Source organism: Aquarana catesbeiana, linkage group LG04 (assembly GCF_042186555.1).
Source record: "Aquarana catesbeiana isolate 2022-GZ linkage group LG04, ASM4218655v1, whole genome shotgun sequence".
NCBI lineage: Eukaryota > Metazoa > Chordata > Amphibia > Anura > Ranidae > Aquarana > Aquarana catesbeiana.
Genome location: NC_133327.1, coordinates 572,887,098 through 572,901,811, shown reverse-complemented (window position 1 = coordinate 572,901,811; position 14,714 = coordinate 572,887,098). Strand labels below are relative to the sequence as shown.

Below are 14,714 nucleotides of genomic sequence, written 5' to 3'. Positions count from 1 at the left end.
TGCATTTTTACAGCACTGATCGCTGTATAAATGACAATAGTCCCAAAATAGTGTCAAAAGTGTCCGATGTGTCCGCCATAATGTTGCAGCCACGATAAAAATCGCAGATCGCCGCCATTACTAATAAAAAAAATTAATAAAAACGCCATAAATCTATCCCTTATTTTGTAGACGCTATAACTTTTGCGCAAACCAATCAATATATGCTTATTGCGTTTTTTTGGGGTTTTTTTTACCAAAAATATGTAGAAGAACACATATCGGCCTAGACTGAGAAAGAATTTATATTTTTGGGGGATATTTACTATAGCAAAAAGTAAAAAATATTGCTTTTTTTCAAAATTGTCATTCCTTTTTTATTTATAGCACAAAGAATAAAAACCGCAGAGGTGATCAAATACCACCAAAAGAAAGCTCTATTTGTGGGAAAAAAAGGATGTCAATTTAGTTTGGGTGCAACGGCGCACGACCGCGCAATTATCAGTGTTGTTTCGCAAAAAGTGCTCTGGTCGGGAAAGGGGTAAATTCTTCTGGGGCTGAAGTGGTTAAAGGTGTCATAACACACAAATCGTAAAAACATTTGTTTATTGTGCTTTAACCACTTGCCGTCAAGCTGCTGTCGTTACATGGCGGCAGGTCGGCACGTTCCCGCAAATTGCTGTAAGTGTACATCGTGGCAGGTACGGTCGAGGACCCGATGCGCGTGGCCGGCGGGCGCAAAGTCCGCCGTCCACCCGCGATCACGGGAACGAGAGCCAGAACGGGGATCTGTCAATGTAAACAGATAGATCCCCGCTCTGACAGGGGAGTTAGAGAGAGATTTGCTATTCCTAGTGATTAGGAACAGCGACCTGTCTCCTCCTCCAGTCAGCCCAGCCCCCCATACAGTTAGAAACACTCCCAGCGAACACAGTTAACCCCTTGATCGCCCCCTAATGTTAACCCCTTCCCTGCCAGTGACATTTTTACAGTAATCAGTGGCTGTTTTTAGCTCTGATCGCTGTATGAATGTCAAGGGTCCAAAAAAGTGTCCGATCTGTCCGCCGCAATGTCACAGTCCCGCTTAAAATCGCAGATCATCGCCATTACTAGTAAAAAATAAATAAATAAAAATACCATAAATCTATTCCCTATTTTGTAGGCGCTATAACTTTTGCACAAACCAATCAATATACGCTTATTGTGATTTTTTTTTTTACCAAAAATATGTAGAATATATATCGGCCTAAACTGATGAAGACATTTTTTTTTTTTTTGCGGGGATATTTATTAGGCTGCTTTCACACTTTACCGTCGTTATTGCAGCGGTATTCGGCCGCTAGCGGTGCGGTTTTAATCCCCGCTGGCGGCCGAAAAAGGGTTAAAACCGCTCGTATAGCACGGCTATAAAAGCCCCCGGGCTTTCACACTGAACAAACAGCGGCTGTTTTGGGTCAGTTTGCAGGCGCTATTTTTAGCACAATAACGCCTGCAAACCGCCCCAGTGTGAAAGGGCTCTTATAGCAAAAAGTAAAAAATATTGTTTTTCTTTTCAAAATTTTCACTCTTTTTTGTTTATAGCGCAACAAATAAAAACCGCAGAGGTGATCAAATTCCACCAAAAGAAGCTCTATTTGTGGGGAAAAAAGGACATGAATTTTATTTGGGTGCAGCATCACACGGCCGCGCAATTGTTAGTTAAAGCGACGCAGTGCTGTGTCGCAAAAAATGGCCTGGTCATTAAGGGATAAAATCTTCCAGTCTGTAAGCTGTTCAAGTGGTAGTAAAAGGAAAATGGAAACCCTGTCAGCGGTGACAGCGCGACGCTGGAAGGCTTTGTTCTACGGTATTTCATAATGTGCTAGTATGCAATGCACACTAGCACATTATGCCATTGTCTTGCAGGGTTTTTTTTTTTTTTTTTAAAGGTGTGATTAGCGGCGGAAGTCACTGTCCTGCTGCTTTCAATCAAGGGAGCAGGGGGTGGGCCTGAGCCGAACTGACTATGTATAGATGCAGACAGAGCGGCTCAGGAGCAAGTGGCTTCCTACAGGTGCACTCAGTGAAGAAGAGGAACTGGGGGTGCCGGCAGAGGACCCAAGAAGAGGAGGTAGGTACAACAGGTTTGTTATTTTAATTAAAACATTAAAAAAAAAGCTTTACTATCAATTTATTGCCACACTTGTTTATATTTTTATACAGCCTCGCTCTTCTGAGAAAGCGGACAGCGAAACGCTTGGAGAACACATCGTCTATATACATTATACACGAAGTGGACTCGGATAGAGAGCAAAACCATGACCACTGCTAAAACATATTGGTGGCGTTTGCAGACATTCCCTTAATAAGACATTAGTGATTTAGAGGCAAGATAAACGAGGGAAACCCGCATTTTAGGATGTTTCTGAAATGGCAATTGTAACAAAATTCACCTTTTTAATAATTTTTGAAACATCTGTTTAAAGTTTGTAATAAAGTACAAATGTATTATATTATATGACCTGAGATGCATTTTTAGCACCTTAACCACTTGTCTGACTGCGCTACAGACGAATGACAGCTACAGCGCAGTCGTCTAGTTCTGGGACGCCTTCATATGTTGTTGTCCGTGATCGCTACCACTGCAGGGCGCGGCCGGCATGCTCTGTGATGGCAGTGTCCGGAGGACACTGCTGATCCCATACTGAGGTGAAGAGCCAATCAGCGGTCCTTTACCATGTGATCAGCTGTGTCCAATCACAGATGCCGGTTATTGGCATTCTTTTCCTCACACTGACAGCATGAGGATCGGAGAAGAGAGCCAATAACTGGCTTCTCTAAAGGGGACATGTACACTGATAATCAGGGCAGTGATTATCAGTGTCCTGATCATCAATGCAGTCCCACCAGCTACCACCAGTGCTGCCAATGTGTGCCCACCTGTGCTGCCAATCAGTGCCTACCAGTGCCTCCTCATCAGTGTCACCTACCAGTGCTGCCTATTAGTTCTGCCTAGCCGTCTCGCCTCATCAGTGCAGCCTATTAGTGCGCATCAGCGCAGCATATCAGTGCCACCTCTCAGTGCCCATCAGCGTCACCTATTAGTGCCACGTATCTGTGGTCATCAGTGAAAGAGAAAAATTACATGTTTGCTATGAACATTTTTTGCTTTTTTTTTTCAAAATTTTCGGTCTTTTATTTTCATTTATTTAGCAAAAAATAAAAAACCTAGTGGTGATTAGATATCACCAAAATAAAACTCTATTTGTGTGAAATGTTTTTAAAGTATCTAAACAAACTCTACCCAAATTATCTAATTTTACAGCAAAAATTATATTTGTCCTAGGGATACATAAACGGTTTCCTAAACATAAACGGGGTGCCATTATTGTTACGTTAGTTTTATGCCCACATCATTGCAAAGCCCTCTGTTGTATCTTCAGCTATGGGAGGGGCCTGTCAATGCTGGACGGGTGGGGTGGGGTGGGGGGGGCAGGTTGGTGACATCTAACACAGCAGGGAAGTAATTGGGATTTAGAATTGGGGACAGGAGTTCCAATGACCCCACTGACAACCAGGCATTTCCTTATTTTGGAGGGATTTCCTCTTACTTCCTTTTTTGGCTACGAGACAGGGAATGAGGGGAAATCCCCCCAATAGGACACAGACAAAAATAAATTACAGGAGTAATTACCAGGGCACAAGCCTACCCTCTCTGTAACCAAAACTAAAAAAAAAACAAATCTAACAGGGGGTATAACCCTTCTTCACATGTCCTTAAGTACAAAGGGTTTGTCTTGCTTTAATAAATTCTGGGTCACTGACCTGTAACATGTGTGCTGTAAAAAAAACTGTCAGAATGACTTCTCTCTATACATGTGTCTGGTCAGTGATTCATAGAAGGCGGAGCTCCAGCATGACAGCCAGGCCTAACATTTTCAGAAGGCGATCATCCTGCAGCCATCAGCCTGTCAAAATCAATGACAGGCAAAAATATACTTTGGCTGTGCGCACATCTAAGTGGTACTACAGGACCATATGCCCCGAACAAATGTTTTCTGTATTCAGGGCACACATCCCTTTACATAAGTAATGCTCAAATGTGCATATAGCAGCTGCACATTCAAGTTGTCAATCGTTTTGCAGGAGAAAAAAAAAAAAAAAAAAAAATCACATCTAGGGCTTGCTTAACATCTTCCGGCCTGGCCTATAGCAGAATGACGGCCAGCGGGGGGCTCCATTGTCCTGACTGGACATTATATATTGCGGTGTGTCACCCAGAAACACTGCATCTCCGATTATGGTAAAGAGCCTATGACGCAGGCTCTTGTATCACAGTGTAAATAGAAAGTGCCGGTTATCGGCATTCCTCTACTCACGCTTACAGGGCGTGATTAGAGGAAAACCGGTAAGCGGCTCTCCACTGATAATCAGTGCACCGATCATCAGTAATGCCTGCCAGTGCCCACCAGTGATGTCCACCTGTGATGCCAATCAGTGCCCATCAGTAATGCCTGTTAGTGCCTCCTCAGTGGCGCCTATCAGTGCCACCCATCAGTGTTACCTATCAGTGCCCATAAAGGCCATTAGTGCTACCTATCAGTGCCGCCTATCAGTGCCCATCAGTGCCGCCTATCAGTGCCCATCTGTGCCGCCCATCAGTGCCGCCTATCAGTGCCCATCAGTGCCGCCTATCAGTGCCCATCAGTGCCGCCTATCAGTGCCCATCAGTGCCGCCTATCAGTGCCCATCAGTGCCGCCTATCAGTGCCCATCAGTGCCGCCTATCAGTGCCCATCAGTGCCGCCTATCAGTGCCCATCAGTGCCGCCTATCAGTGCCCATCAGTGCCGCCTATCAGTGCCCATCAGTGCCGCCTATCAGTGCCCATCAGTGCCGCCTATCAGTGCCCATCAGTGCCGCCTATCAGTGCCCATCAGTGCCGCCTATCAGTGCCCATCAGTGCCGCCTATCAGTGCCCATCAGTGCCGCCTATCAGTGCCCATCAGTGCCGCCTATCAGTGCCCATCAGTGCCGCCTATCAGTGCCCATCAGTACCGCCTATCAGTGCCCATCAGTGCCGCCTATCAGTGCCCATCAGTGCCGCCTATCAGTGCCCATCAGTGCCGCCTATCAGTGCCCATCAGTGCCGCCTATCAGTGCCCATCAGTGCCGCCTATCAGTGCCCATCAGTGCCGCCTATCAGTGCCCATCAGTGCCCATCAGTGCCGCCTATCAGTGCCACCCAGCATTACCTATCAGTGCCCATAAAGGCCATCAGTGCCGCCTATCAGTGCCACCTATTACTGCCACCCATCAGTGCCTATCAGTGCCGCCTATCAATGCCCATCAGTGCCGCCCATCAGTGCCGCCCATCAATGCCCATCAGTGCTGCCTATAAGTGCCAATCAGCGCTGCGTATTAGTGCCTGCGTATTAGTGCCTCCTCATCACTGCCCATCAATGCAGCCTCATCAGTGCACATCAGTGAAGGAGAAAAATTACTTATTTACAAAATTTTGTAACAGAAACTAAGAAAAACTTTTTTATTTTCAAAATTTTTGTTCTTTTTTCATTTGTTTAGCAAAAAATAAGAAATAAAAACAGCGGTGATTAAATACCACCAAAAGAAAGCTTTAGCTGTCTCAAACAAAAACAAAAAAAAGATAAAATATTTTGTTTGGGTACAATGTTGTATGACCACTCAATAGTCATTCAAAAATTGACAGCGCGGATAACTGAAAATTGGCCTGGGCAGGAAGGGGCTCAAAGTGCTCGATATTGAAGTGGTTAATATATACGTATCACACTTCCTCAGTAACATAAACCAGATATTGACATTTAAAGGAGGTCATGTTGTATGAAAGGACAGAACGGTAGCACTCCCTTTGACAAGGATGGAAGAGGTCCCTGTGGCCTTTCACACATATATGGTTAAGGCATTGCCACCTACATATAAAGAAGGGTCAAGTTCTAGGAGAGTAAGAAACCATACCTGCACTCCTCAGATTGGGATCTAGATCTGGCATCTCCTTGGCAGCATCTGGACTAACGCTATAGATGGATGCCCCCGCTTTATTGGTAATGCTGCAAAAATAAAAATCAGAAGACATTAATTATACTGAAAATAAATCGTATACAAAGCTTGGCCACAGACAGAGCAACCTTTAAAGGGTCAGTCCATGTGAAAGCAATATTTACTGATAGGTGGAGCAAAGTGGGTTGAGACAATGCCATGGTATCTTATAGTGTATGTTTCCGAAATGTTAACAGTTAGATGGGCTGACTCTTTTCCTGCTCACCATTGTGTGTTGAAGCTCCCCCTGCTCTATTCTCCATAAGACAAAATTAGGGATGAAACGATACCAATTTTTTTACAATGAGTACGAGTACCGATACTTTTTTTTTTTTTAGTACTCTCCGATACCGATTACCGATACCTACCGCAACTGTTTTGTTTACACTTCAGCTGTCAGCAATGGTACAAAGCATTGAAAAGTTATTTACAAATGAAATAAATTTATTTTTTCTTAATTTGGCGCTTTTTCAATGTGAAATGTGTAAATATATGTTAATATATATATGTGTAAAAATATTCACTAACAAAGCAAATAAAAAAAAAGTTTTGTTTATCGTTTATAAAATAGACGTGAACAAAAGAAAAAAAGCAGGAAAATAATAATTAAATGGAGGAGAATAGGGAGTTAATTAAGGCTGATTAGAGCCAATTAAGGGTTATTAAAGGGTTAAATCAGGAACATTTGTTCATCCCTTTGATCTGCAGATAAAGAAACAGAAATATACAAAAAGAAACAAAGTTTCTTTTTATTTTAGTGTTTTAGGGCTGAGCAATGTTGTTAATAAACATTGCCGGCTTCTTTTTTTTTTTTTTTTTTGACAGCTCCAATTACCGGACTTCTTTAACACAGGGGAGACCCACTGACAGCTCAAAGAACCGAGCCTGAAAGTATCGGTTTCAGGTATCGTGCATTTGCACGAGTACTGATACTTGTGCAAATACTCGGTATCAGCACAGATACTGATACTGATACTAGTATCGGTGCAACCCTAGACAAAATACCAGTACCAGTGACCCCTATAGGTAGAAGGGAGAATTGATAACAAAGCTGAATTTATGGTAAAACCAGATGAGCAAATAAAACTATTAAATAGATTTCTCCCAAGGGCATTAATGCAGCAAAAAAAAAAAAAAAAAGAAAGAAAAGAAAAATTTAACTAAAAAGGGCTTTTAACCACTTAAGGACTAGCCTCCTTTTGGATTTTAGGTGTTTACATGTTTAAAACAGTTTTTTTTGCAAGAAAATTACTTAGAACCCTCAAACATTACATATTGGTTTTTTTTTTCTAACACCCTACAGAATAAAATGGCAGTCAATGCAATACTTTTTTTTGCACCGTATTTGCGCAGCGGTCTTATAAGCGCACTTTTTTTTAAAAAAAATTCACTTTTTTTGAATACAAAAAAAAATAAGACAACAGTAAAGTTAGCCCAATTTTTTTTTATAGTGTGAAATATAACGTTACACCAAGTAAATTGATACCCAACATGTCATGCTTCAAAATTGCGCCCGCTCGTGGAATGGCGTCAAACTTTTACCCTTAAAAATCTCCATAGGCGACGTTTAAAAAATTCTACAGGTTGCATGTTTTGCGTTACAGAGGAGGTCTGGGGCTAGAATTATTGCTCTCGCTCTACCGCATGTGTGGTTTGACCACCGTTTTAATTTTTTTTTTCTTATTTATTTTACTTTATTTTTTCACTGTTTAAAAAAAAAAAATTGGATCACTTTTATTCCTATTCCTGTAAACATCCCTTATAATAGAAGAGATCTGGGGTCAAAAAGTCCTCAGATCTCATATTTGGACTTAAATGCAAAAACAAAAAACTGTCGTTTGAAAAAATGACAAAAAAAAAAATACGACTTTAAGACAAATGGGCGGAGCTGACGTTATGACGTCGCTTCCGCCCTCCTATGGTATGGAGACGGGTGGGGGCCATCTTAGCCTCACTCGTCTCCATACCCAGGAAGTGACAGGTCCTGATCGCCTCCGCCGCTACCGACTTTAACTGACTTTTACTTTAACTGACAATTGCGCGGTCGTGTACCCAAATAAACTTTTTGTCCTTTCCCCCCCCACAAATAGTCTTCATTCTAATATTTATAATACTCTCCTTATATTGCCTTTGTGCATTTTAACAACCTTTACAACCACACATACCTTCATCAATTGGTGCTTTTTTATTATTTCAACCAATTCAGACTCATATCACTATCATTTATCTGATGGAACCATATAGCAACCAGCTTGGGTGCTTCCGTCAAGATAGAGCTTCCTCCAGCCTGGAACCAGGTATTATAGCTGATCAACCAAGACTAGCTGACAATAGCTTAGATGCAAACTGGAACTCTCTTTATTGGAAACTCACACAGAATATATAGTACACCAGATCAGGTGAGCCTGATCTCATTATCGTATACTGTATACAGGAATGTAATTAACACAGCTAAGGAACAACCAACAAAAACAGTATGCTAATCCACCTCTAGCAACCAATAGCTGACAGTGATTTAACCCCTTCCAGCCGAGCGTACGCAGATGTGCGTACTCGGCTTTCCGGGGTTATAATACCTCGGCTGTTATACCGGAGGAGCGCCCCCTCCCGCCGCCACTCTTACCGGGCCTCCCGATGACCAATCGGCCGCCTCTGGCGGCTGGGACTGTCTGGAACGAAGCCGTGAGCGGCTTTGTTCCAGCCTTCTAATCGTAAACACAGAAGTGACGTCATGACGTCACTTCCCGTTTACTCGGCTGCCAATGGCGCCGGTTTTAAAAAAATACACAGTATTCAGAATTGCCGAAAACGGTGATCTGAATACTTTGAAGTGCAATAGACCCCCAATCTCTCCATAAAGAGTACCTGTCACCACCTATTACTGTCACAAGGGATGTTTACATTTTTTTTTAAAAAAAACACAATTTATTCATATAAAAATAAATAAAATAAATAAGAAAAAAAAATTTTTTTTTAAAAGCGCCCCTGTCCCCGCGTGCTCGCGCAGCAAAGAAAAGTCATACGGAAGTTGCACCCGCATAAGTAAACGGTGTTCAAATCACACATGTGAGGTATTGCCGCGATCGTCAGAGCGAGAGCAATAATTCTAGCACTAGACCTCCTCTGTACCTCCAACCTGGTAACTGTAAAATAAATTTAAAGTGGCACCTATGGAGATTTTTAGATACCATAGTTTGTCGCACGAGTGCATGCTATTATAAAACGTGACATGTTTGGTATCTATTTACTCAGCGTAACATCATCTTTCACATTATACAAAAAAATTGGGCTAATTTTACTTTTTGTTTTTTTTAAATTCATGAAAGTGTCCCTTTTCCCAAAAAGTTGCGTTTAAAACACTGCTGCACAAATACCGTGTGACATAAAATATTCCAACAATTGCCATTTTATTCTCTAGATTCTCTGCTAAAAAAATATATATAATGTTTGGAGGCTCTAAGTAATTTTCTAGCAAAAAATACGGATTTTAACTTGTAAATACCAAATGTCAAAAATAGGCTTAGTCATGAAAAGGTTAAATAATATGAACTAATTAACAACCAGCCACTTAAACCAGCCTAGGTGACCAGACTGCCCGGCAACAAGCCTACAACAAAGTACATTACACATTATCATAAGTATAAACACAGAGATGAGCAGACAGACAGAAGCAATAGGTGACTTAATTAACAATGGGAGAAAAACACTTAACACATAACATGTTAAACAGATTATATCAGAATGCCGCAGAATCAGATGACTTTGAGCTGATGATATTAACATCTACTTTGAGTATCACAATCTAAAGCAGTCATTGCTGGTTATGGGCATAGAGGTCCTAAATATGGATCCAGGACCTAGATTACCAGTGTCTGTGTATTTAATTGCTGCTGGGTTTTTTATTTTTTGCTAAATAAAACAAAAAAGAACCGAAAGTTTTGAAAAAAAAAAAAAAAAAAACTTTCATAGTTTGATATAAAATTTTGAAAACAGGTAATTTTTCTCCTTCACTGATGTGCACTGATGAGGCTGCACTGATGGTCACTGATGGGCAGCACTAATGGGCATCGATGGGTGGCACGGATGAGGCGGGACTGAAGGGCACTGATGGGCACTGGTAGGTGACACTGATAGGCAGCACTAATTATGAGGCACTGATGGGCATTGATTGGCAGCACTGGAGGGCATTGACGGGTGGCACTGTGGGTACTGGTAGGTGGCACAGTGGTCACTGGCAGCTGACACTGGTGGCACAGAAAATGCAGCTGCGGCTTTCAGCGTGACGGACCGATGTCCCTCTGACACAAGCCGGGTCTTGGCTTTTTTTTCTAGATTTAATTTTTTTCCAGATTACCGATCTTCTGTTTACATCACATGATCAGCCATCATTGGCTGACCGCTGATCACGGGTTAAGGGGCCGGGATCAGCCCCTTACTCAGATCTGTGATCAGCGGAGTTTCAGACTCGGTGATCACAAAGCGCGCCACAGGGTCGCGCAGACAGTGCTTGCTCGGGAGGATGTCCATGGATGCCCTTCCGGCAATTAAGACCCACGCTGTAGCCATCTTTTGGCTATAGCGCGGGCAGCAAGTAGTTAAAAGCCAGGGCCCATAGTCAGTAGGCAAGAGGCCACCCTGCAGTCCCCTCTAAAAGCCCCTGGCTGGGTCTGTCACAATTTATATAAAATTTAAGTGGACAATCACTTTCCTAAGGAACTGGCAAGAGCAGTTTTCCCACACCCTGTATGTTCCAGATATGGCTGGACTCGGAAAGAACACTAGAACATTTTATTACCAATACCAGCAGAATAAAATTAAACATTGGATCATGGTAGGAATTTTTCAGACTGGATGAAGCTTTGCTGGGATGTTTTAATAAAAGGTACAACTGTCTGTAACATGTGAAAAATCTTCGGTGTGATTAGTGAGAAAACAATCATAGGGGAGGTTGGCCAATAAGGAGAGGCCCCTGTAACATGTGACCACCTTCTGACCCGACTTAGCAGTGAGCAGTATTAATAAATAATGAGATGGCAGAGAGCGATGTAGGTAAAGGAAAGATCCTGAGGCTGTTTAGGCTGGCCATGCACTGAGTAAATCACCGAGGAAAGGAAAATAGAACAGTTTAAACTCACTAAGTCGTCAATAGAGACTTTTAATACCAACCAGCATGCAGAGCAATGCGAGTTCACTCACTGCACTTTACATGTTCAGAAATCGCTCGATATACAAGGAATTTCTAGATAGCCAAAAGGGAAAAAGAGAACCTCGAGTCCCCAATCAAGGAGCCTGGAGTAGGGAGATGTTTGGTGTATCATCATATAAAAGGAAAAATAAGGAAAAAAAGGAAATAAAATGCACATGATCAGCTATCAGCCAATGACAGCTAACCACGTGATATAAACAGAAGATCAGTAATCTTTTTTTTTCCCTCACGCCATCAACACGAGGGGGAAAAAAGCCGATCACCGGCTTCTGTCAGAGGGACATCGGTCCCCCACACAGAGCTGCGGCTGCCTAATCTGTGCCACCAGTGTCAACTATAAGTTCCCACCAGTGCCACCTACCAGTGCCCACCAGTACTGCCAATCAATGCTCATCAGTGCCTCATCATCAGTGCCACCGATCATCAGTGCTGCCTATCAGTGCCCTTCCGTGTCACCCATTAGTGCCAACCATCAGTGCCCATCAGTGCATATCAATGAAGGAGAAAAATTACCTGTTTTTATAACAAACTATGAAACTGTTTTTTTTTTTGTTTTTTTTTTCTGTCTTTTTTCATTTTTTTTTCAAAAAATAAAAAACCCAACAGTGATTAAATACCACCAAAAGAAAGCTCTATTTGTGTGAAAAAAATATAAAAATTTTATTTGGGTACAGCATTGCATGATCGCACAACTGTCATTCAAAGTGGGAGATCGATGAAAGCCGAAAATTGGTCTAGGCAGGAAGGGGTTTTAGGGGCCCAGTAAGCAAGTGGTTAAAAGAAAGAAATTCTTGAAATATATTACTCTATTTAAAATAAATGTTTCTCTTTTTGAATTGAATTACTGAAAAAAATTATCTTTTTGATGATGTTCTAATTTATGAGATGCACCTGTGTGTACTATATATATATATATATATATATATATATATATATATATATATATATATATATATATATATATATATATATATATATATATATATATATATATTACACACACACACACACACACACTATATTACCAAAAGTATAGGGACGCCTGCCTTTACATACATAAACTTTAATGGCATCCCAGCCTTAGTCCGTAGGGTTCAATATTGAGTTGGCCCACCCTTTGCAGCTATAATAGCTTCAACTCTTCTGGGAAGGCTGTCCACAAGGTTTAGGAGTGTGTCTATGGGAATGTTTGACCATTCTTCCAGAAGCGCATTTGTGAGGTCAGGCACTGATGTGGATGAGAAGGCCTGGCTCGCAGTCTCCGCTCTAACTCATCTCAAAGGTGTTCTATTGGGTTGAGATCAGGCCAGTCAAGTTCCTCCACCCCAAAGACACACTCCTAAACCATAGCTGCAAAGGGTGGGCCAACTGAATATTGAACTCTACAGACCAAGGCTGGGATGCCATTAAAGTTTATGTGCCTCCCAATACTTTTGGTAATATAGTGTGTGTACATACACACACACACACACACACACACACACACACACACACACACACACACACACATATTATATATATAAAGGTTTGCAAATAACATAATGTAGAGCCTAGTGTACCAACGCGGTTCGCATAAATCCAGTGCTTCTTTAGGATCCACAAGCTCTCTATATCAAAAATGTGTACAATGTCTAAAATCACCCAGTATACATCAATCAGCCCATATGGTGAGATGTTATCCAAGTAATATATAGCAGTAAAGTGTAGATGTCTTGGATTAGAAAATATTTACAGGAATTGATTTACCTGAAAGACATTTACATCTTTGTTTGCTGAGCCACATTTTAAAGGAGAACTCCAGATATGGATATTTTATACATAGTCACATTATTTCAGCTTAGCTCAAAGCAACTCTGCATATACTATACCTGTGGAATCCCTCTAGAACAGGGGTTCTTAACATTCACTATATAGCCCCGCCCCCACCCCTTGTCACAATTATTGCTTTCCCATTGGCAGAAAAAGAAAACGCGCTTCTCTTGAATCGGTGTTGGCCCTTTTAAATTTGTATCATTGTTCTCTGCACAACTGCCATCTTGTGCCACTCCAAAGGGAGGAGAATAAGGAGGAGAGGGATATGGAAGAATAAAAATGAGAAGAAGAAGGAACGAGAAGAAGAAAGGGGAAGAAGGAAGAGGAAAGAGAAGAATAAGGAGGCGGAGAAGCAAGGAGGAGGAGGATGAGAGGGTGAAGGAAGGAGGAGGATGAGGGGGTGAAGGAAGGAGGATGAGGGGGTGAGGGAAGGAGAAAAATGAGGGGGTGAAGGAAGGAGAAGGATGAAGGGGAGAAGGAAGGAGAAGGATGAAGGGGTGAAGGAAGGAGGAAAATGAGGGGGTGAAGGAAGGAGGAGGAAAATGAGGGGGTGAAGGAGGAGGTGGTGAAGGGAGAAGGCAGAAGGAGGGAGGAAGAGGGAGGAGGAGAAGGATGAGGATGAGGATGAGGGAAGGAAGGAAGGAAGGAAGGAAGGAAGGAAGGAAGGAAGGAAGGAAGGAAGGAAGGAAGGAAGGAAGGAAGGAAGGAAGGAGGGAAGGAAGGAAGAAGGAAGGAAGGAAGGAAGGAAGGAAGGAAGGAAAGGAGGGAGGGAGGTAGGGAAGGAGGGAGGGAAGGAGGGAGGGAGGGAGGGAGGGAAGGAGGGAAGGAGGGAAGGAGGGAAGGAGGGAAGGAGGGAGGGAGGGAGGGAAGGAAGGAGGGAGGGAAGGAGGGAGGGAAGGAGGGAAGGAGGGAAGGAGGGAGGGAGGGAGGGAAGGAGGGAAGGAGGGAGGGAAGGAAGGAGGGAGCGAGGGAAGGAGGGAGGGAAGGAGGGAAGGAAGGAAGAAAGGAAGGAAGGGAAGGAGGAGGAGAAGGAAGGAGAAGAAGGAGGAGGAGAAAAAGGAGGAAAAAAAAGTAAGAAAAAGAGAAAAGGAAGAGGAGGAGAAGGAAGGTGAAGAAGAAAAAGAATAAGGAGGAGGAGGAGGAGGAGGAAGCAATAGGGAATAGACCAATAGCACCTCAAGTAACAGCACTGCAAGTCCTGCTGAGCTTCCAGACCTCAGCTCTGAGGTCACCTGGCTCCTCCCTTCCACAAAACCACACCCTTATTTTTCACACACCCTCAAACAATTAGTCACAGACTTTTTGGCGCAAGAGGCAGACATTCAAGGAATACAAAAAAATAGACTTAAAATAAGAGGCACCATAAACCTAATAAAACAGCTTCAACGTAAAATAAGAGACACCAAGACATAAATTCATAGTTCGGAGGGATGCCTTGAAACAACAGGAAAAATTAGGTCTGGTGTGCCACCCAATGAACACCTGGGGGCGTGGCCAATAAAGTAGCAGTCTAATTTCAAAGGTCAGTAAAAAGTAATGCAGAGTTTAGGGGTCAATAGTAAGAAATGCAGAGTGCAAGAATCACTAGTAGCAGAGTTCAGGGGTCAGTAGTAGGTACCACAGTTTGGAAGTCAGTACTATGTAGAGGGCAGGGTTCAGTTGTAA

General features: G+C 42.6%; 1 protein-coding gene and 1 pseudogene across 6 annotated transcripts in view; one reads left to right on the top strand and one right to left on the bottom strand.

Moving 5' to 3' along the window:
• LOC141140667 (S1 RNA-binding domain-containing protein 1-like) overlaps nucleotides 1–14,714 on the bottom strand; it is a 209,076-nt gene that overhangs the window by 90,270 nt on the left and 104,092 nt on the right. For all 6 annotated transcript variants that reach the window (XM_073628071.1, XM_073628069.1, XM_073628070.1 and 3 more), the window contains one exon: nucleotides 5,951–6,042. In XM_073628071.1, the coding sequence (XP_073484172.1) occupies nucleotides 5,951–6,042 (92 nt within the window). The remainder of the gene's footprint in view (nucleotides 1–5,950; nucleotides 6,043–14,714) is intronic.
• On the top strand, nucleotides 5,809–5,912 carry LOC141141641 (U6atac minor spliceosomal RNA; annotated as a pseudogene).